Consider the following 24,268-nt stretch of genomic DNA (forward strand, 5'->3'; position numbering starts at 1 on the left):
ACCCTAAAGTGATGCACTTTACTAAAAATATGAACAAAATTTACTCACTAGGGGGAAAACCTCAGGGGCGGACTCCAGGATGGAAAAAGATCTGGAGATCTAAGTTGATCACCGGTTCAGCAAAAGCCTACAATGCCAAGGTGCCACAAGCAGAATATTAGCATACATTAAAAATGGTATTTACTCAAGAGAGTAACCGCCTCCCGCCCCCCATATAAGGAAATGACGGTAGCAAGGTGGTTCTCTCGGTCTGGGAGGACGTCATATGATGTCCTCCAACTCTAACCATGCGTGCACGCCCCTGCAGTGTGGCGATCAGTGGTGCAGTGTGTCCCTGGAACACAGCGGATCAACGGAAAGAGCTGATGACATCGGCTCTGTCATGTGATCAGCTGTGTCCAATCACAACTGATCTCATGTAAATAAGGAAATGCCGATTATCGGCATTCCTCTCCTCACCAGCTGTCACACTGACAGCTCATGAGGAGAGGAGAGCTGGTAATCGGCATTACTAAGAGGGGACATGTACACTAATCATCAGAGCACTGATTAGTGTAGCCCCATCAGTGCCACCTGCCAATGCCACATATCAGTGCCTACCAGTGCACATCAATGTCACATATCAGTGCCCATCTGAGCTGCCTTTCAGTGCCACCTATCAGTGCCATATATGAGTGCTGCCTTTCTAAGCACATCAGTGCCCATCACTGTAGCCTCGTTAGTTTCTGTAAATTTTGTAAATAAGTGATTTTTCTCCTTCACTGATGTGCGCTAAGAAACTTTTTTTTCTTTAAATTTTATTCAGTTGTTTTTGGTTTGTTTAGCAAAAAATAAAAACACAGAGGTGATTAAATACCACCAAATGAAAGCTCTATCTGTCTAAAAAAAAAAATTAATAAAAATTTCATATGGATATAATGTTGCATGACTGCATAATTGTCATTCAAAGCTGAAAATTGGCCTGGGCAGGAAGGGGGTATAAGTGCCCGACAGGCAAGTGGTTAAACTATAATTCTACCACCTTACCTTATGCTCCTGGAGTGAGTCCATTCTAGGACAAAAAGCTAATAAGAGGATCTCTGGTAAGAGGAATGACTACAAGAATTATATTTATTCTGCCTGAAGAAGAGACGCTTAAAAGGAGATATGATTGTGATATACAAATATCTCAGTGGTGATTCTACCATAGGAAGAAAACTATCCAGTCTCACGTGTCATCTGACCCAAACTATGAAAAAACTCTCATTCCATGCTATATAACAGGGTGTGCATACTCCCAAAGCCACTGAAGCATTCATTTTGTGTAGAGTGAAATATACAGTGCATCCAGAAAGTATTCACAGAGCTTAACTTTTGCCACATTTTGTTATGTTACAGCCTTATTCCAAAATTGATTAAATTAATTTTTTTCCCTCAACATTCTACAAACAAAACCCATAAAGACAACGTGAAGCAAGTACGATTTGAAGTCTTAGCAATTTATTAAAAGAAAAAACTAAAAAAAAAAAAATATGTACATAAGTATTCACAGCCTTTGCCATGACAATCAAAATTGAGCTCAGGTGCATCCTGTTCCCACTGATCATCCTTGTAGACGTTTGGAACCATCAGGAATCCTAGAGCGGGCTGTCTGTCCAAAATGAGCGATCGAGGGAGAAGGGCCTTAGCCAGGGAGGTAACCAAGCACCCGATGGTCACTCTGAAAGAGCTCCAGCGTTTCTCTGTGGAGAGAGGAGAAATTTCCAGAAGAACAACCATCTCTACAGCACGCCACCAATCAGGCCTGTATGGTAGAGTGGTCAGACGAAAGCCACTCCTCAGTAAAAGGCAAATGGCAGCTCGCCTGGAGTTTGTCAAAAGGCACCTGAGGGACTCTCAGACCATGAAAAACAACTCTCTGGTCTGATGAAACAAAGATTGAACTCTTTGGCCTGAATGCCAAGCGTTATGTCTGGAGGAAATCAGGCACTGCTCACCACCTGGCCACTACCATCCCTACAGTCCATCCCTATAGTGAAGCATGTTGGTGGCAGAATCACGCTGTCGGGATTTTTTTCAGCTGCAAAAACTGGGAGACAGGATTGAAGAAAAGATGAATGTAGCAATGTACAGAGACATCCTTGATGAAAACCTCTGGACCTTAGCCTGGGGCGACGGATCATCTTTCAACAGGACAACAACCCTAAGCACACAGCCCACATAATAAAGGAGTGGCATCAGGCCAACTCTGTGAATGTCCTGGAGTGGCCCAGCCAGAGCCCAGACTTGAACCCGATTGAACATCTCTGAAGAAGAGATCTGAAAATGGCTGTGCACTGACACTCCACATCCAACCTGATGGAGCTTGAGAGGTACTGCAAAGAAGAATGGGAGAAATTGCCCAAAAAATAGGTGTGCCAAGCTAGTAGCATCATACTCAAAATGACTTGAGGCTGTAATTGGTGCTAAAGGTGCTTCAACAAAGTCTTGCGTAAAGGCTGTGAATACATATGTTTTCTTTCATTTTTTATTTTTAATAAATTGCAAAGATTTCAAAACAAACTTCTTTCACATTGTCATTATGGGGTATTGTTTGTAGAATGTTGAGGAAGCATCTAAGTTGTCAGTTCCTCAAAGACTGGCTTCCTCGACGGCGGTGACCAGCTCATCTTTGGACAGGCCCCTGCAGATCAGACCTAGGTCCTGGGTACTTTCTTCCAAACTGGCCATAGTCCTATTCTTGTATTCGCCACCCCAGGTTAGATCCAGCATTGGGGGGGTGGGGGCTGTTGCTCTCCATTGTAGTCTTCTGCAGTCTGATCCCACCGCTTCCAACCAGTTTGTGATAGAGGTGTCGGTGGGACAAAACATACTTAGAAAGTAGGAGTACACATGAGGCTTTTATAGAAAGGCAAGCAAAGAGTTAAGTCAGTAACACAGGACTTGGCCCACAGCTAGGAGGATAGAGTCTGGCAGGCAAAGGGTCAATCTGCACATAGGAACTGGGCACACAGCAAGGTTGGCAGAGTTCTGGTAGGCAAAGGGTTAATCTGCATATAGGAACTGGGCACACTGCAAGGATGGCAGAGTTTTGGAAGGCAAAGGGTTAATCCCAACACAGGGACTGAGCACACAGCAAGGATGGCAGAGTTCTGGTAGGCAAATGGTTAATTCCCACATGGACTGGGCACACAGCAAGGCTGGCATAGTTCTGGTAGGCAAAGGGCTAATCTGTGCCCAGCAGGGGTGGCAGAGTTCTGGTAGGCAAAGGGTTAATCTGCACAGGACTGGGCAAACAGCCGGGATGGACAGAGATCCAGCACAACAGAGCAAAGTGCTTGGCACAGGGTTGGACACACAGCAGCAAAGGTGAGCAGCACTTAGGCACATCAGGGGTTAAATGACTCACCAGCCAGCACATCCAGACAGGGGAATCCTGAGGCTTATAGGTGAGGCTGACCTCTGCAGCTCAATATGTTTAGGGGGTAGAGGAAAAGGAAGAATGACTTGCCTTAAAGCCCTGCTCCAGAAATGGTTCTCTGCTCCCTGACATTTCAGACTGTGAGCAGGCCCCTCAGTGTCATTGTGTACAATGCAGGGCTAGAAACCCTGCATTATAGGTGAAGGGGGCAAGTAGGAAGTGCAGTTTAGAGAAAAGGCTGTAGGAATCCAGTCACACCGATAGGGGGAGCCAGCAGGATAAGGTAAATATTACTCTTTATTCCTCCTGCTGCAGGCTTATCGTAGGGTGACTAGACAGTCCCTGTTATAGGGGGCTGTCACCAGGAAAAAATGTCCCAGATGTCATCCCTGGTTAAAAGAATGTGTCCTCGATTTCTTTCCAGCTTTAAGAATTGCATCTGTACTCGGTCAAGGTAACTGCAGGGTAAACCTACATTTCTGTGTTTGGCCTGGAGCAGGCAGAGGGAGGGAAGGGGTAGGTCTGCTTGTGACTGGGTCTGGGGTTATTGATGATGTTGTATGCCAATATTACTAGGTCTTTCCAGTTTCTCTCCTCATGGCTTGTGCAGACTTTGTCACAGGAAGTAGGGATGCAGATTATTTGCTGCCTTGCTCTTGCTTGTGACTGTGGCCTGCAGTACACATCAGGACCTGCACTGTTGACACAGAGCACAGTAGGCTGTTATTAACCACTTGTTCTCCAGAGGATATACCCCACTTCCTGACCAGGCCTTTTTTTGCTATTTGGCATTGCACTGTTTCAACTGGTAATTGCGCGGTCCTGCAATGCTGTACCCAAACAAAATTTATGTCCTATCTCTCGCACAGATAGAGCTTTCAGTGGTATTTGATCACCTATGCGCTTTTTATTTTTCACATTATAAACAAAAAAATACCGAAAATTTTTTAAAAACACAATATTTTTACTTTCGGCTATAAAAAATATATAGCAAACTCAGTTAGTCATAAATTTAGGCCAAAATATATTCTACTACATGTTTTTGGTAAAAAAAAAAATCCCAGTAAGTGTATATTGATTGCTTTGTGAAAGTTATAGCAGCTACAAACTGTTGTATAGATAATGGAATTTACACAGCTTTTACTTTGACTGCTCATCACATTTCTTGAGGTGCTAAAATACCAGGACTGTACAAACACCCCCAAATGACCCCTTTTTGGAAAGTAGAAACCCTAAGCTATCTGCTGAGAGGCATGTTGAGTCCATGGAAGATTTTTTTTTTTTTTTCCATAAATTTTTCGAAAATGACAAACTTTTTTTTTTTTTTACTCAAAAGTTGCCACTTTAATGATATATTGCTCACACAAGCCATGGGTATATGTGGAATTACACGCCAAAATACATTCTGCTACTTCTACTGAGTATGGGGATACCACGTACCCGAGACTTTTTGGGAGCCTAGCCACATACAGGAGCCTGGAATCTAATAACCACTTTGAAAGCCTGAAGGTGTGTAACTTCCCAATTTCACTTCCTCGCTATCAGTTTCAGAGGCCCTGAAATGCCAGGATAGCGCCCCCCCACCCCTTTTTATTTTTTGGAAAGTAAACGCCCAAAGCAATTTCTTTGCAGGAATGCCATTCAGCTGCAGCACCGACTTGTTTATTTTGACAGCAACAGGGTCTTGCTCTCATAATATACATAAGTAGGTGTGGAGTGCTGTTGGATGAGATTTTTCAGTGCTGGTTTTTAAATGCAATTGCCGGCTTTTTTTCTCCACTATAGCTCAGAGAATCAACTGTCACTTTCCGAGCTAAAATATACAAAGTTTCTTTCCCGAACTGAAAGAAAAGAGTTTCATTCATTCATTCTCTGAGCTATAGTGGGGAAAAAAAAAAAACTGCGTTTGCATTTAAAAACCATTATGTACATAGAGTGACAGCCAATGAGGGAGCCTTTCTGTATACACTGCTCCTCTCCTACCCCCTCCTTGCACACACTGCCCCCCCTCCGAAGATAACTTGTCACTGATTTTATTGCCACAAGTTTAAAATACAATATATACATGTAGCAAAAAAAAAAAAAAAAATTGAAAATTGGAGCTTCCCCACCCCCACAGACATTTTGGGTCGATTTTCAGCCACATGAATGCTGAATTTTTGTTATGTTTCAGAACCAAAATTTTCATTTCAGTGCACCACTAATTAATATTATGACAATGTAATTATGTGATTGCATATCGACCAGGAGCCACAACCCACTGTGTCCTGTGGACAGTGCAGTTGCGGGAGCGGCACTTGCACCAAGCGATGTACAGGTACGTCAACCTGTAGCTGCTGGTCAGGTAAGTGGTGGTAGTTAGAACTACCTGAATTGGCTGCACATGGCAGTAATGTTGCCAAAAGTGGCACAAATGTCTGAATTAGGCACAGGTAGTTCTTAGGGAAACTACAACCAGAAACCGGTCATTACGGACCTTTACTGAATTCACCAGATTATATGCTAAAAGGTATGTCACCACATTAATACTAAACTTCTGAATGTACAGTAAAGTTGTGCACAGATAATTCATATTCCTAGAAAACTTGCAAAAACAAACAACCCACAGGGATGCAACATAACTATAAACTGGCCAACTGCATTAAAGTGATCCCTCCTGTGCAAAAAGCCCAAAAGGGTCCAAGCACCCATGTTAACTTTAGTGCAAACATTTACAAGAACAAAATATGGTCCAAATGCAGCCCCAGACAGAACCTTGCTGTACTGCTAGACACAGTGCAACATTATGCTGCTAGGTGCAATTGTGTGAATGGGCCTGCCATCTTCTTTATTGCTGCATACAGAACTATATTTACATTTTTTTTTAGTCTCTGTTAAGTCCCAAATTTTACCTGGGAGGTGCTCAACCTTTTCCCAACAAATGAAATCAGCAAACATCTAGCATCACTTGTGTATTAAAAAAACAAAAAAAAACCCCACACCATCTTAGAAGTTTTTGAAAGTTTATTATGTAAATTAAGCACGGAATATTTTTAGTTCTCCTTTTCTTGCACAGTCTTTGTGCCACGCAGACGTCCAGTACGACGAGCAGCAATAAGACCGACTTTGCGACCAGCTGGAGCATCTCTCCTGATAGTTGAAGGTTTGCCAATGTGCTGATGGTTACCACCACCGAAGGGATGTTCTACAGGCTGCAAAGAAGAGGTAAAAGGTCAGTAAATGTATAGGTTGATTTCTATAATGCCCTTCAAAGTTACAGGACATACATTATTCAGTAAGTGGATATGAGGTTAAGTTCCAGGCATTACCACAGCGCATCAAGTGTTTGTACACTGCTCCAAAAAATTAAAGAAACTTTGAAAACATCAGATTTCAATGAGGAAAAATATCATGCTGATATGGACTGGGTAATGTGTTAGGAACGCAAGGATGCCCCATCGTTTGAATTCAGTCCTCTGTAGGGTGATAATTTTCTTTTCCATCAAAGACAAGGTGAAAAAATGATGTAGCAGGCTAGCCAAAATGGTACTCAGTGGTTTGTATGGCCCCCACGTGCTTGTATGCATGCATGAGAACGTCGGGGCATGCTCCTAATGAGATGACGGATGGTGTCCTGGGATATTTCCTCCCAGATCTGGACCAGGGCATCACTAAGCTCTTGGACAGTCTGAGGTGCAACCTGGTGACGTCGGATGGACCAAAACATGATCTCAGTTGTGTTCTATTAGATTTAGGCGAACATGGGGCCATTCAATGGTATCAATTCCTTCATCAAGGAACTGCCAACATACTCAGCACATGAGGCCGGGCATTGTCGTGCACCAGGAGGCACCCAGGACCCATTGCACCAGCATATGGTCTGACAATGAGTCCAAGGATTTCATCCAGATACCTAATGGCAGTCAGGGTGACATTGTCTAGCCTGTAGAGGTCTGTGCGTCCCTCCCTGCATATGCCTCCCCAGACTATCACCAAAATGGTCAAGCTAAATGTTACAGGCAGCATAACGTTCTCCACAGCTTCTCCAGACCCTTTCACATCTGCTCAGGGTGAACCTGCTCTCATCTGTGAAAAGCACAGGGCGCCAGTGGTGGACCTGCCAATTCTGGTGTTGAATGGTAAATGCCAATCCAGCTCTATGGTGCCAGGCAGTGAGCACAGGGCCCACTAGAGGACGTCGGGCCCTCAAGCCACCCTCATGAAGTCTGTTTGGTCAGAGACATTCACACCAATGGCCTGCTGGATGTCATTTTGTAGGGCTCTGGCAGTGCTCATCCTGTACCTCCTTGCACAAAGGAGCAGATACCGGTCCTGCTGATAGGTTAAGGACCTTCTACAGTCCTATCCAGCCCTCCTAGAGTAACTGCCTGTCTCCTAGAATCTCCTCCATGCTCTTGAGACTGTGTTGGGAGACACAGCAAACCTTCTCCAGGATGGCACATCAATACATGCCATTGCCAGGAGTTGGACTGCCTGTGCAACCTCTGTAGGGTCCAGGTATCGCCTCATGCTACCAGTAGTGACACTGACCCTAGCCAAATGCATAACTAGTGAAAAACAGTAACGTCAAGAGGAGTAGGGGAAAAAAAAAATGTCAGTGGCCTCCACCTGTAAAACCATTCCTGTTTTGGGGGTCATCTCATTGTTGCACATCTAGTGTACCTGTTGTGAATTTCAATAACATCAAAAGCAGCTGAAACTGATTAACAATCCCCTCTGCTACTTAACTGACCAGATCAATATCCCAGGAGTTTAAATGATTTGATGCTATACTCTGATTAAAAAGTGTTCCTTTCATTTTTTTGAGCAGTGTATATTCAAGCTAAAAAGTAAATGTTAAAGACATTCTTAATGTAGAACTTTGCCCAGTTATGGTGGCAAAGCAGTCAGTATGTTTCACCATTGTGTACAATCTTTGTGGTGACAGTTATGCACATTGCAGGTATATACAGAATTGCAAAGTTGGAAAACAACCCAAGGATGTTTCCTGTCTCATCCATTAAAAAAAAAAAAGTTTTGAGATGGGAGGAGTAAAAATACTTCAGTTTTAAAAAGGCCTTGCCATTATTCAGAGAATTATGTTGCTTTGGTGAAGGTTTACACTGTCATTGCTACAAGTCCTACTGCACTTAAGCCACAGAATGTCCAGATTGCATACAGAAAAATGCCAAAAGACAATAATAGATGTATGCAAGAGGATTCTGTATTTGAGACAGAAATCTGTGCTAAATGTTGGAAGTTCTCTGTTCACAGCTGGCCACTATAAGCATTTTCAAGGCTTTGGAATTATGAGAACAAACTGTCTTCTGGATCTGTGGTTCTGAAAACACAAAAAAGAAAAGAAAACTGGTTGCCAAGGTGATTAGAGTTTCCTGGGGACTGGGAATTCCTATTTTTTGGCAGCGGCCATTGTACTGCTAACAGGCTATTGCATTCAGCAGGACCCACAGCTCCTGAACACAGTATTAGCGTCTGTATCTTATTGAATGCAGTCACTATTCAGCTCAGAATTTTCATTGCAGCTTCAGGAAAAAAAAAAAAAATATATCACTTGAACCAAGTGGTGGTGCCGTCAACAGGGCCACCCAGAGTTTGAGTTTTACCAAAATTTGAACAGTTTGAGCAGTTCAAGTCAAAGTGTGTACACACACTCTTCGGCAAAAGCAGTGGCTGCCTAGATTCCAAATAAGGCGTGGAAAATGATCAGTGACCTAGGACTGCAATCTGGGGGATGGTGGACCTTGAGTGAACGCTGTGAGCTAGAGGTAACAGTTCAAGCATAGCAGCACGTGTATCTAGAGGCTAGTGGAAAATTAATTGAACCGGATGTCTTAATATAATTGTACTGACTGATGCAGCATGTCTACACCAGGTTTTTACTGCAATGCTCTAGCTGCAGGATTAAGCCCTAACCAAAAGACTATCCACATTGGTCACAATCACAGTAGCTTTGTGTAAACCCTGCAGAGATCCTCTACTACGCAGGTGATGAAAGAGCTACATGACTGTTAGCAAGGGGTGGGGATGGGAGATTACAGTTACTATAAAGGGGCAAGAGCTGCACTAGTTATTTTTTTTTTTTTGCACTATACAGCACTGCGCTGTAACTGACAATTGCGCAGTCATGCAACACTGTACACAAATTAACATTTATATAATTCTTTCCACACAAAAAGAGCCTTTTTTGGTGTTATTTGATCACCAGGTCTGTTTTACTTTTGTGCTATAAATGGAAATACACATACATACATACACAAACACACACATATACACATACATACACAAACACACACATATATATATATACACAAACACACATATATATATATATATATATATATATATATATATATATATACATACACACACACACAGGAATTTTTATACTAGTAATGGCAGCCATGATCGATTCATAGTGGGACTGCAGCGGGCATTCTAACAGTCAGAACGTACCGCTGCTGACCTCTCCAGTGACACGAATAATGATACGGGGCAGGAAGGGGTTAGCATGTGGGGGCAATCAAAGGGTACTGTTTTGTGCTGTGTGCAGTTTTACTAGTTTACTAGGGGACGTGCTGCTTTCTACCTAGTCTCCCCACACACGCCACCGCTGACAGGAGAGATCTGTGTTTACACTCAGATCTCTCCCGTCGGCTGCTCCGTCAATTACAGAGTCCCGAATCGCTGGCAGGGCTCTGGTGATGAACATCTCTGGGAGCCAATGACAGTGCGGGTAGGGCTGCATACATGCCCCCTACCTGGAGATGTAAAATCACATATATGTTTACATGATTTTGCCCAGCGGGGCTGCCCTATAGCAGTAAAACTGCTATAGGGCAGCGGTTAATGCTGAATTAAACTTATTCAAGGGAGAAAGACTTGTGAATCAAAATCTTATCACACCTGGGAAAACGTCAAGGCGCACGCACGCACGCACACACACACACGCACACGCACACACACGTGAAAACCAAAATTTGATGGGTCAATCCAATGACATGACAACTTCTACATGCTGCTTTGTACAGGCAGAAGCCCTCTTCCTCTTAACCACAAGGCCCAAATATATTTTTTATGCATGTAATGTATAGCAAAAATGTGGGATTAGATAATAAAAACTTACATTCATAGCCACACCACGGACACGTGGCCAGCAGTTTCTCTTAGCCTTATACTTGTGGTACGCACGACCTGCCTTCAGGATGGGCTTATCAATACGTCCTCCACCAGCAACAACTCCTGCATTTAGAAGGCATTATCAAACCACTTGATAAGGGACACAGTTGTAATATATAATTAAGAACTAAGCTTATGTTTTAATGCAGCAAGGCTAAAATATTCTGGGTGGCCAACAGAGCTAAGGCACTCACCAACAATTGCTCGGTTTGCAGAAGAGATAACTTTCTTGGAGCCAGAGGGCAGCTTTACTCTGGTCTTCTTTGTTTCAGGATTGTGGGAGATGACTGTGGCATAATTGCCAGATGCACGAGCCAGCTTGCCACGATCACCTGGCTTCTCCTCTACACAACAAACAATAGTTCCTTCGGGCATGGTGCCAACAGGGAGGACATTACCAATATTGAGCTGAGCTAAAAGAAAAATAAACAAACAACATTAGGTAAGAAACAAGTTTATCAGCAAGAGATACAAGTATCATTCCAAAAAAATGGTTACATAAAGAGCAAACTCTTATCCAAGCTGCAGATTAAGCAGCAAAAAGAAACTGGATATTCACAGATTAGAAACATTAGAGATCTGCCATTGTCTGCCATTGGCAACCACTTGAAAATACTTTTGTCTATTTTAATCGATTGGTTTCAATAGTTGCTAACCTGGACCAAATATACAGTCGAGGGACATTTATGTACTTCTTTGCATACTTATTTCACGTCAATGAGTTGAACCCACTGGATCAGCATAACAGATAGTCATTACAAAAGGAAATATTAAGGATGGCAGCCTACATATTCTCTCACAACAGCCTTTTAACCATTAGCCGCCCGGCCAATGGCCGTTTGGCGGCTTCAAATGCGCTCCTGTATTCCGGGTGCACGCCATTTGGGGTGCTCCCGCACATGCGCAGTTTGCGCTAATGCAGAGCGGCGCAGTAGCGCGATCTGTCACCAGCCGTGCACCTCGGACACGGCCAATGACAGATCCGAGTACCGGCTCCCGTAGCTGGTACCATGTGACCTGCTGTGACCAATCACAGCAGGTCACATGATAGTTGTATACAATGGATGGCTTCATTCATGATGCCATCCATTGTATACTAGTGCCTAGCTGTGAATGGTCACAGCTAATTACATGCACATGTCATGTGATTAGCTGTGACAAAATCACAGCTAAGCACAAAAAAAAAAAAAAAAAAAAGCTGAATGAATCGATTTCATTCAGCTAAATGCTTGCTTATAGCAAAGTAATTCTTTGCTATAAGCAAACTGTGTAAAAAAAAAAAAAAAAAAATACTGATCACTTCCCCAAAGTAGTACAATGTTACTATGGTAACATTGTACTACTTTGGTCATAGTAAAATATGAAAAAAAATCTTAATAAAAATAAAACAAAAATATAATAAAAAATTAAATATAATAAAAAAATAAAAAAAAATATATGTATTTTTTTTTTCATACTGTCACCAGTCAGTGTCCCTGTTTACCACCATGCCAGTTATATGAAGACGCTGTACTGCACTGGTGACAGTATGTAAAAAAAAAAAAAAAAAAAAAAAAAAAAAAAAAAAAAAGTGAAAATAATTTTTTTAATTTTTTCATTTTCCAAAAAAATATGACAAAAAAATACAACTTCAAAAAACTCGCCATGCCTCTTATGAAGTACGTCGGACTGTCTACTCTGCAAAAAGGGGTCATTTGGGGATATCTGTACTATTCTGACATTCTTGGACCTCAAGAAATTAGATTGGCCGTCAGTACTTCAGGATTGATCAATTTTCAGATCTATACCATAGTTTGTGAACTCTATAACTTTCCTACAAACTAAAAAATACATCCTAATTTGGGTTATTTCCCCAAAGACATGTAGCAGAATACATCTCGGCCTAAATTTATGAAGAACAATTATTTATTTGTAAACTTTTATAACAGAAACAAAGACAAATTAGTTTTTTTCAAAATTTTTGGTCTTTTTTTGTTAATTTAGCAAAAAATAAAAACCCCAGCGGTGATTAAATACCACCAAAAGAAAGCTCTAGTTGTGTGAAGAAAATGATAAAATTTTAGTTTGGGTACAGTGTTGTATGACCGCGCAATTGTCATTCAAAGTGAGAGAGCGCTGAACCTGAAAAATGGCCTGGGCAGGAAGGTGTAAAATCACACAGTATTGAAACGGTTAAGCAAACTTATTTTGTCTTAAAAATCTTTGGAAATCAGTCCGTGAGACCACATTAGATATGTCAAAACAGAGATCCACATTCTTTTACAATTTACAGCGCTGTCATTTTCTGTAAACTGCAATGCAATATGCCCCCTAAAAATGTCATTTCCTCCTTTTTGGCATTCCCTGCAACAAAAATTTAATTTTTGGTGAGATATTCCCCAAAGGGAAATCCAGACTTAAGCTAGGTTCACACCTATGCAGTTTGCGTTTGACCCGTTTCTGCACCTGCATTTTGCAGTTTTAATTTTTTTTTCTTGTTGCAAGGCAGATTTAAAATGCAAAAAAAAAAACAAAAAAAACACACATTAAAAAAATGCACTACATGCTTTTCTGCAGCGTTCCAATTGAAGTCCATAGACACAAAAACGCAAATTTTGCATTAAAAAAAAGCCTGAACCTTACCAAAAAACGCACGAGATGTGAACGTGTCCCATAGGAATCATGTTAAATTGACTGTAGTGCGTTTCTGCAAAACGCTGCGGAGAAGGCTTAGATGTGAACTTGGGGTAAAGGGATGCAGACCCTGCAATTTTTCTCATTAGCGCCCTGCAGGTGCAGCAGATGATTGATATTTATAAAGTCACTCCCATACAGATTCACTCTGCACATGGACACAAACATCTATTTCTTCAAAATAAAAAAAAAAAAAAAGTAGGAATCTACAACAAAGTTTGTTAAAATCCTTGTACATTGATCACCCGGAGGGGGTGGGGGTGGGGCGATAACAAAAGTGGAGCTACTCTCTAATACTTTCACTGCCACAGAAAACCATTTAACCATTTGTGGCCAAACAACCACTTTACCTCCTGCCAGTTCTATTTCTGAATTATCACCAATTTATGTCTTAGCTCCAGATTAAAGTGTTACAGTGCACTGGATTTGAATGGCTGCCTTTTCTGTAGTCCTTTAAATGTTTCTAGGATGAAACAATGGCTAAATGGTTAGCACTTCCGCCTGGCTGTACTACGGTCGTTGGTTCGAATCCCAGCCACGGCACCACCTGCCTGGAGTTTGCATGTTCTCCTTGTGCCTGCGTGGGTTTCCTCCAGGTACTCCGGTTTCCTCCCACACTCCAAAGACATGCTGGTAGGTTAATTGAATCTTGTCTAATTTGGCCCTAATATGTGTATGTATGAATGTGAGTTAGAAATGCCATTTTACCTTTCTTGCCACAGTAGACAAACTGACCAGTATGGATACCCTCAGCTGCAATGAAAAGTTCAGTCCTCTTTTTGAACCTGTAAGGGTCACGGAAGGCAACTTTAGCAAGTGGAGCACCACGGCCAGGATCGTGGATAATGTCCTGTGGTAGAACAAGAACTTATTTTAATTACAGAAGTTAACATTTTTCCAACAGTTAGCAGAGAACTACTATTCAAATGCTTTTATTTATGACTAGATCTTCCTTGCACACCTTTCAGGAGTAACTATTATATTTTTTACATTTCAGGCAGAAGAACTCTGAAAAGTAGGTATTCAACATATTCTTTTACAGACACTGACATCTTCACTTCTGGGTGCGTCGATGTGTTCCTCACTGCGCTGTGATTACATCAGCCTGCCGATACATTCTCCCACAACCTAGAAGTGTTGAACAGCAGCATTGCTCATAGCTCTGCGAACATACTGACTTCCTGCCACCAGAAAAGACAACTAAAATAAAAAAAAACTTATTTTGCAGAGTTCATCTACTTGAAATTTTATCTTTGCAACAAGGTCACCACTGTAACAAAACCTGAAAAATGTACCCCTGTCTAATGACCAGACTGATTTCAATCAGGGGATTATAACTTTTTTCTTCAATAGCTATAAAATGCATAGGCACAATGGAAAGTAAATTCATAAAAAGCGTCTGAGACAACCTGTCTCAACTGGAACACAGCCAATCTGCTTTTAGATTTTCATTTTTCCAAGCTGCACAGAAAAAAATAAAAGCTAGATGATTGGTTGCTATGGGCAATGGCACCTGTTAAAACAGAACTCATCTCAGACACTTTTTATTAAATTCCCTCCAATGTGCTTTCAATATCAGTGTGATGGTGGTCAGAAGGCTTCAATCCCCCACCAGGCAAATGCATGGGCAAAGGGGAACTGTGCATTTTGCTCTGCCCTTCGACAGTAAAGACCAAAAGCAGACAATTGATAGACAAAGAATTGGTTTCATGCAATAATGTTAGGGGACTGCTCTCAAATGAAAGTGATCTCTACCCCAATTTATCAGACTATCGCCTACTCTGCTCATTTTTAGGCGATCTCTGAAAGCCTATCTCTTCAGGGAAGCCTATCCAGCCCTCAGCTAATGGAATCTTCTATTCTTCCAACCAGTCCATCCCCCACAGTTACCTTTTGTACCACCAGCCCCTCCCTCCTAGATTGTAAGCTCCAAGGAGCAGGGCCCTCCTATCCCTCTTGTATTGAACTGTATTGTTGCTGTATTGTCTCCCTTTATATTGTAAAGCGCTGAGCAAACTTTTGGCGCTATATAAATCCTGTATAATAATAATAATCACCAGGAGTCCAACTTGGTCACAGAGGGCACACAGTGCCCCCAAACATGTGTAAAACATTGTGGGCAACATTCACATGCGAGCTTCAGATATTGTACTTCCACAATTGCACATATTCCTAAATCCTTAAAAAAAAAAAAAAAAAGTCCTGCAAACCTTTGCCTTGGCACACAGACACACCAGAAATCAGGGCATACATCTACATAGAACGATCACTAAGAGCAGCGCTAGATAAATGGTACTCACTTTCACAATGCCCTTGATGTAGCCATGCCTTTCTGCGAAGTCGACAGCCCTGAGCTTAGCAGGTCCTTTCCTGTGCTTGACATGGGCTCTGAAAACAGACCCTGCACCTTTTCTCTGTCCCCTGATTACACGTCCCATGGTGCACTAAAAACAAAAATAGTTCAAAAGACATATTAAATGAGTTATTGGATATGTAAAACCAAAACACCCACAAAACTACAAAATGCTCCAAAACTTGTAGAAACTTTATTTACTAAACATACAACAGCTAACAGACATACTGCAGTTATAGTCTTTATACCATGTCAATTGTCTTCTTTCAGATGTTATGGAGGTTTCACAGCATGATTTCCACACAGCAACAATTCATGTAAACTTCCTACATCTTCAATGAGAAGACTTAGAGAAGTATGGGAATAGAAGAAAAAACACAACCCCCCCATAATGCAGCAGCGCTCCACCAGCTCTAAACCCGAGAAGTGAGCAATCACAACCGCTGATAGCCAAGTTCTCTGTTCGCTTGGAGCCGAGATTGGTGACTCTCAGTCACCACTCTCTGCTCTGCCCCTGACCACTGGGCTGGGGAGGGGGCAGGAGCCACGTGATGAGAGGCCAAGTCAGCTGCTGACCAAGCATCTGAGTGGATCCTGACAATATGGTCAAGATCCTTCCAGACCATGCAGCAGCTCTGCGACAACAGTGGGCTTTAGACCACTGCCGGCTGATTCTGGGTAACAGGAAAGCCAAAGTAAGTGCAATCTTGCGACCCATAAGTATGAAAGGTTCTGTGTATGGAGAGATCTGGAGTCTATTAGACCCCCAAAGCAGCTGATCAAACCAAAATCTGTTTGATCAGATGATTTACAAGCCAATAACTGTTTGTAAGCAACAAACTGACATTGGAAGGAACAAAATCCTTGTTGCTTCTGGCTTCTTAGGCTAGGTTCACACCTATGCAGGTTGCGATTGATGCATTTTTCTGGTGCATGCTGTTGTACAGTTTGCGGTTTTTCACATTTTTGGGATGTGTTCATGTTGCTAGAAGGTGTCTTGTCATGCAAGAAATGCAACAAAAACGCATGTATGTGCATTTTTTATGCATTTCCATTAAAGTCTAAGGAACCAAAAAAAAAAAAAAAAAACAATCTGGTGCAGGCAAAATGGTCCCTGACCGTTTCCTAAACATGCACACTTTATAGTACATTTAACATGATTTCCTATGAGTCGTGTGAAATGGACTGTACTGTATTTTTGAAAACTTACAAAACGCTAGAATTTAAAAACCTGCCCCCCTACATCACACGGGAGGGGAATATGCTGTACCTTCCTCCTCTCAGCAATACTGAGCTCCCCAATTGCTCAGGAGAGCCTGGTAAGAGTGGCTGGGGCACCCTCTTCCACCACCCATAAGAGTGATCGAGTGGGTGTATAGCTGCTTGGATCACAGTTAACATGTACAGAATCACTGGCCGCAAAAAAACTCTCTCAATCCTTGTTGCAGCAATGACTGCGACATATACATTCACCGGCCACTTTATTAGGTACACCTGTCTAGTGCCAAGAAAATATCCCCCACACCATTACACCACCACCTGCCTGGAACATTGATACAAGGCAGGATGGATCCATGCTTCCATGTTTACACCAAATTCTGACCACATCATCTGAACATTGCAGCAACCAGTCTGCCCATTCTCCTCTGACATCAACAAGGCATTTTCGTCCACACAACTGCCATTCAATGGATATTTTCTCTTTTTTGGACCATTCTCTGTAATCCCCAGAGATGGTTGTACATCAAAATCTCAGTAGATCATCAGTTTTTGAAATGCTCAGACCAGCCCATCTGGCACCAACAACCATGCCACATTCAAAGTTAATTAAATCCCCTTTCTTCCCCATTCTGATGCACGGTTTCAACTTCAGCAAGTAGTCTTCACCACAGCTAGATGCCTAAATGCATTGAGTTGCAGCCATGTGATTGGCTGATTAGCAATTTGTGTTCCCAAGCAATTGAACAGGTGTATCTAATAAAGTGTCGGGTGAATGTATACACATCCAGTGAATGGGAAGCAGTTAAACAAATCACACAGCACTATGATGTGAACGGCCATTGTACAGGCCAATGTGATTTCTATGGCCATGTACAGCAATGACAGAACTCGCCCTGCTGTGGTCTCATCCATTCGGGCCTACTGTCTTTCAATATGTTGTATATGGGCATCGGAATACAGCTTGCCAGGCTTCCATATACAAGCCACTAGTGTATGTCGTCTATGGGCAATCCACTGCCTGGTCACGGCAAATCCTAAGCAGCTGAATACAATGACTGTCCATTGGGGTGAGAGCAGAGCAGCCAGGAGATGTGTATACAGAGTACTATTGGTGTCCCTCTACACTCAGCCTGCCGCCATAGTACCATGGAGGAGCAAAGCCGGCCCGGCATCACACCTATATCCCCCCAATTCCTCATCCAATCCCATCAATAGTCCGTCTACCGGCACCCAGCGGAGTGCAGCGCCCCGTCCTCAGCGACAAGGGGTCTAAGGAGGCGGGATGGCCGCCCTCCACGGCGGATTACAATGCGGACCCATAGCGCCATCATCCTACCTAGGCCCGGGCTATCCGCGAAGAGGAAGTTCCCAGCACCAGGCAGCGGATTTCTTCCGGAGAAAGAGACGCGCAAGGCTACATGGGTAGGCACGTCATGAAAAAAAACATCTCGGCGGCCATATTTGAATTGGGCAAAGCCTTTTAAACGGATGATCGTGTTATTAATTGATGATTAACCATTTGTCCTCCAGAGGATTTACCCCCCCTTCCGCACCAGGCCATTTTTTGCATTACTTTGACTGACAATTGCATGGTCATGCAGCGCTGCACCCAAATGAAATTTATGTTCTTTTTCCCCCACAAATTAAGCTCTTGTTCAGTGGTATTTGAGCGCCTGTGCAGTTTTATTTTTTGTGCTATGAAAGAAAGAAAAAAAAAAGACCAACAACTTTGAGAATTTTTTTTTGACTTTCTGTTATTAACTAGTTGCCGACCGCAGATAGCTGAATGACGGCTGCATTGCGGCCGGCCAGTTCTGGGTGGACATCATATGACGTGCTCCCAGAACGCGCTCTCCTGCGCACCCCCGGCGATCTACGGCCACAGCTGATCACGTGATGTGGTAAAAGGCCACAGCGGCCTTTTACCACGCGATCAGCTGTGTCCAATGCCACGCCGATCACAGGGAAATGCAATTGCCGGTTCTCAGCTGCACTTTCTTCACACTGTCAGAGCGTGAGGAAAGTACTTTCAAACTGGCATTTGTCAGAGCATGGATTGGTACCGATCATCGGTGCCCAGCAGTGCCACCCACCAAGTTCCACCCAGCAGTGCCACCTACCTGTGCCCATCAGTGCAGCCCAGCAGTGCCAGCAGTCAGTGCCCAGAGGTTATTCCAGTCAATGCCCAGCAGTTGCGCCAGTCAATGCCGCCTATCGGTACCCATCATTAGTGCCACCTATCCGTGCCACCTCATTAGTGTCGCTTATCAGTTCCCATTAACGCACATCAGTGAAGGAGAAAAATTACCTGTTTGCAAAATTTTATAATAGAAACAAAGAAACTTTTTTTTTTTAATTTTTTGCAATTTTTTTGTTTATAGCCCAAAAAGTAAAACACCCAGCAGTGATTAAATACCACCAAAGGAAAGCTCTATTTAGGAGAAAAAAAAATTATAAAAATTTCATATGGGTACAATTTTGCATGACCGCGCAATTGTCATTCAAAGTAAGACAGTGCTGAAAGCTGGCCTGGTAAGGGGGTATAAGTGCCCGGTAGGCAAGTGGTTAAACATGTCCAGTAAAAAAAAAAATGTTAAAAAATCAAATTTCGTCATAAATTTACACCAAACTGTATTCTGCTACATGTCTTTGCAAAAAAATCCTGATAAGTGTAAATTAATTGGTTTACATTAAAGTTACAGTATTTACAAATGGTGGTATATATACTGGGCTTTTTTAAAAAATATATATATTTTTACTAGTAATGGCAGCGATCAGCGACTTATAGCAGGACTGTGGCGGGCATTCTGACACTGGGCGGGGAACGGACTTGGTTTCACTGACATCCCCAGTGACACCAATAAAGTGATCAGTGCTAATAAAAAGCACTGACACTGTACTAATGGCACTGAGCAGGAAGGGGTAACATCTGGGGTGATCAAAGGGTTAACTGTGTGCTATTTTACATGATGTTCTATGTTTGTGCTGCACTGTAAGCATACTGCTTTGCATGGCTGTGCAAGCAGTGTGCAGGAGCTGACGGGACAGAACTGTTTTGTTTACTAACAGTTCCCCCCATCAGAGATCCTCGGCAATCACTGGCCGGAACCCAGTGATTGACAGCCGCAAATGGTGGCGCTGCTAGGGCGGCCTCTACCCAAAAGGACAAAATTATATATATATATATATATATATATTAATAATATATATAAGAATTTGCGCACCTCTGCCGAACTGTAGCAGTATTTCTGCTATGGGGCAGTGCTAAAACTAAAAACAAAACACAGTCTTTGACAAGTCAAGTCCTTTATTAAAAGAAAAAACTAAAAGAATGTCCCCCGCACTAGATGCCACATCAATGACGATGCCTGCCGTCACCGCCGCTGCTGCCACCAACCCGAAAAAAAAAATGCTCCGCTTCCGATGTCCCCGGGTGGCCTTGCCCCTTACATATTTAAGAACTGTCAAACCACCGGAGCAGGCAGAAGGCTGGAAGCCATCATCGGAAATGGAGCCTTTTTTTTTATTCTTTTCTCTGGGCGGTGGGCATCATGATTGACGTTGGATCTACTGCGGGGGACATTCTTTTAGTTTTTTTCTTTTATTAAAGGACTTGTCAAAGACCGTGTCCTGTCTTTTTTCACACTACACTTTTTGTTTTTGTGAATGAGTATGGAATACCATGTATCCCATACTCATTCACATGGGGGGGCGGGATCTGAGGGCCCCCTTGTTAAAAGGAGGCTTCCAGATACTGATAAGCCCCCTGCCTGCAGACCCCCACAACCACAGGCCAGGGTTGTGGGGAATAGGCCCTTGTCCCCATCAACATGGGGACAAGGTGCTTTGGGGGGCACCCCCTGCCCCCAAAGCACACTCCCATGTTGAGGGCACGTGGCCTGGTATGGTTCAGGAGGGGGGGGGCACTAACCCCCCCCCCCCTTTCCTGACCTGCCAGGCTGAATGCTCAGATAAGAGTCTGGTATGCATTTTAAATTTTGGCGTGGGAGTTACCCCCAATATCCATACCAGACCCGAAGGGCTTGGTATGGATGGGAGGGGGGAGTCCATGCATTTTTTCTATTTATTATGGTACCGATTTTTAAATGTAATTAACGCTTTTTTTTCTTCACTATAGCTCAGAAATTCAGCTGTTATTTTCCCCCCAACTAAAAGAAAGAAAGTTTTCTTTTAGAACAATGTTTCCTTTTAGTTTCTTAAAAGAAACAAAGTTTCCGTTAACTCCAGGAAAAGTGACAGCTAATTCTGTGAGCTATAGTGAAGAAAAAAAAAGAGCCGACAATTGAATTTAAAAATCAGCACTGACATTCACTTTGTATTGCAAAATTTATAAAAATTTGTAAACTGAGGTATTATTTTCAATGGTTTTTCATTCGTAAACCGAAAATTACGTTAACCAAAAGCGTTTGTGTGTGTGTATATATATATATATATATTTATTTATTATGATATAAATGTCATTTGGGTATAGTGTTGCATAACCGTGCAATTGCCAGTTAAACGTAGCACAGTGCTGAATAGCAATGAATAGCAAAAAAAAAATAAATTATCTTATCATGAAGGGGGTAAAACCTTTCGGAGGTCAAGTGGTTAAATGCCAGAATTGTGGCGTTACTGTTGGTGCACTGGCTATTCAGCAGGTTCTCTCCCTTCTCTCTGGAGCCTTTATGCCTGATTTATTTTTTTACCTTTTTTTTTTTTTTTTTTTTTAGGTATGTTTGTTCTGTTCAGCATCTCTCTTACCTTACACATTATGAACTCATCACATCCTGCTTCTAAGACACTGAATCCTGTAGCTAGGTAGGAGAGGCTTTGTGGGAGTAATAAAAAGTGCTTTACTAGTGGATCCATATCCTTCTTTTAGGCCTCATGCACACTGGCACTCCTGTGTTTAGCTTTTCTTATAGCAGAAGACACTATCTGGTGTTGGAATAAAGTGTTCATGTATTTTATGCAACAACTACATCAGAATTCAGTAGGGATGGCCTTGTGCAAGAAACAAGGCCATTTAAAAACAGATTGCAGAATCTTGTAATCTAGAAATCTTGAAAGCTACATTCAAGTTCGCAAAACCAAAACGAATTGTAAATGCTATTTTTTTTTTCTCAAATACTTTATTTATGTAGACAACACCACACTCACAGAGCAATTCAATATATATCCAGAGTATACAAAACAGAAAGGGGTAACACCCCATATGTACATAGGTCATCTAGCAAAGATACAATTCAAGGCATAAACAGTAGGATAATACAAATAATAATAAAAAAAAAAAAAAACTTTCAAAAGACTGTACATTAGCCCTTAGGTCGTATAATGAGTGTACCTCAGAGTCTAAACTGAGTGCAGCGATGAGTGCCTGGGTTTGTCCATTTTAACAGAGAGCATATGGGAGAGGGAGAAGAGTAGAGTGAACTCAGAGCAAGCTGGAAAAGAAAGGAGGAAATTAAAAAAAAAAAAAAAAAAAAAAAAAAAAGGGGAATGGGGGGGAAGGGGGCAGGGGAGGGAGGGATGTCCCATTCAAAAAGGTGGTAAAGTGAGTCAATTATGTGTGGAGGATACAAAGAGGGTTTTCCCCTCCTCTGAGAAAGTTAACATATTTCTGAGAAGCCAGGTTTTGAGTAGGTGTTACATCTGTATTGCGCTGTAATGCAGTCCATAGACGAGTCGAAAATCGGCCGATTTCTCGGCTGAGAACAAAAAAAAAAAAAAAGGAGGAGGAGGAAGAGAATTCCAGTGCACTATTATATTTGACATGAAAAAGTATTGCGGTTGCAACAATGTATCTATTTGTATCCAAATAAAAACATCTGTATCTGAAATGGATACAAATAGATACATTGTTGCAACCGCAATACTTTTTCATGTCAAATATAATAGCGGAGCTCTCTGTAAGGGACAGAAGTAATTATATGCCGGCCGTAGACAGGACGAAAATCAGCCGATTTTTTTTTACCGTTGGTGGTAACGTCGGTCTATTGAACGACCATTTTTTTTTTTTTTTAGAAACAGACGATTTTCTACCCATCTATGGTCTGCATTAGTATTAGATCCTCCATCTTATTAACCTCATCTACCCTCGATAGCCAGAGTGAGATGGAAGGGGGTCGTGTATCCCTCCTCTTGAGAGTGAATGGGAGGTCCCTAAAACATCATACTGCCTGGCGATATTACATTGAGATTGTGGTGTTGCAGTCCTGCAGGAAATGCTATTACGAGTCAGGAGATAAATGCGGCCACCTATTAGCTAGGGCTCTACAGAACCAACACGCTCAATCCTACATTCCACATCTTGTAGGCCGTGACGGAAGGAAAGTTTACCTACCCCCTTGGATCACAGCCAATTTTCATAAGTTTTACCACAGCTTATATAATCTGTCCAATACAGTTGTGCTCAAAAGTTTACATACCCTGGCAGAAATTATGAAACTTTGGCATTGATATTGAAAATATGACTGATCATGCCAAAAAATGCTCTATTATTGAAGGATGATCATATGAAGCCATTTATTATCAAATAGTTGTTTGGCTCCTTTTTAAATCATAATAACAGAAATCACCCAAATGGCCATGATCAAAAGTTTACATACCCTGGAATGTTTGGCCTTGGTACAGACACACAAGGTGACACACATGGGTTAAAATGTCAATTAGAGGTTAATGTCCCACATCTGTGGCTTTTTAAATTGCAATTAGTGTCAGTGTATAAATAGTCAAGAGTTTGTTAGCTCTTACGTGGAAGCACTGACTAGACTAGATACTGAGCCATGGGGATCAGAAAAGAACTGTCAAAAGTCCTGCGTAACAAGGTAATGGAGCTTTATAAAGATGGAAAAGGACATAAAAAGATGTCCAAAGCCTTGAATATGCCAATCAGTACTGTTAAAGCACCTATTAAGAAGTGGAAAGTTCAGGGATCTCTTGATACCAAGCCTAGGTCAGGTAGACCAAGAAAGATTGCAGCCACAACTGACAGTAGAATTGTTCGGGATACAAAGGGAAATCCATAGGTAACCACAAGAAAAATACAGGCTGCTCTGGAAAAAGACAGTGTGAATGTTTTTGAAGGAGCACAATATAAAGACACTTGAACAAAAATGAGCTGCATGGTCGAGGTGCCAGAAAAAAAGCCTTTACTGCATCAATGACACAAAAAGGCCTGGTCAGGCATATTGTAACTGGGATTTTTTGTGGCATTGGTGCAGTAAATCTTTCTGGCACCCTTTGACCAAACAGCTCATTTTTGTTCAAGTATCACCATATTGTACTCCTTAAAAACAACCACACCATCTTTTTCCAGAGCGGCCTGTGTATCTTTTGAGGTTGCCTGTGGGTTTTTCTTTGAATCCCAGACAATTCTTCTGTCAGTTATGACTGCAATCTTTCTTGGTCTACCTGACCTTGGCTTGGTATCAAGAGATCCC

The 24,268-nt window shown here is 42.1% G+C and overlaps 1 protein-coding gene across 1 annotated transcript; it reads right to left on the reverse strand.

Moving 5' to 3' along the window:
- Positions 1-6,385: 6,385 nt before the first annotated feature.
- RPL8 (ribosomal protein L8) lies at positions 6,386-18,182 on the reverse strand. Its single transcript, XM_089673930.1, has 6 exons — positions 18,160-18,182; positions 15,550-15,693; positions 13,958-14,099; positions 10,771-10,989; positions 10,524-10,639; positions 6,386-6,591 (listed from the first exon to the last, which is right to left on the reverse strand). Exons 2-6 carry the CDS (start codon positions 15,685-15,687, stop codon positions 6,433-6,435), a joined length of 774 nt encoding a protein of 257 aa, XP_089530056.1. The 5' UTR covers positions 15,688-15,693; positions 18,160-18,182; the 3' UTR covers positions 6,386-6,432.
- Between the last annotated feature and the right edge of the window lie 6,086 nt (positions 18,183-24,268).

The sequence above is a fragment of the Staurois parvus genome, unplaced genomic scaffold, assembly GCF_062004578.1.
Source record: "Staurois parvus isolate SC_StPar_1 unplaced genomic scaffold, SC_StPar_1.0 ptg000145l, whole genome shotgun sequence".
NCBI lineage: Eukaryota > Metazoa > Chordata > Amphibia > Anura > Ranidae > Staurois > Staurois parvus.

What these genes read in the sequence shown, in the direction of transcription:
- RPL8 (XM_089673930.1), bottom strand. Translation starts at nt 15,687, where the DNA reads ATGGGACGTGTAATCAGGGGACAGAGAAAAGGTGCAGGGTCTGTTTTC. An exon ending in TGCAAACCGAGCAATTGTTG is followed by an intron (nt 10,640 to 10,770) that starts GTGAGTGCCTTA and finishes TTCTAAATGCAG; the next exon opens with GAGTTGTTGCTGGTGGAGGA. An exon ending in TCCGTGGTGTGGCTATGAAT is followed by an intron (nt 6,592 to 10,523) that starts GTAAGTTTTTAT and finishes TCTTCTTTGCAG; the next exon opens with CCTGTAGAACATCCCTTCGG.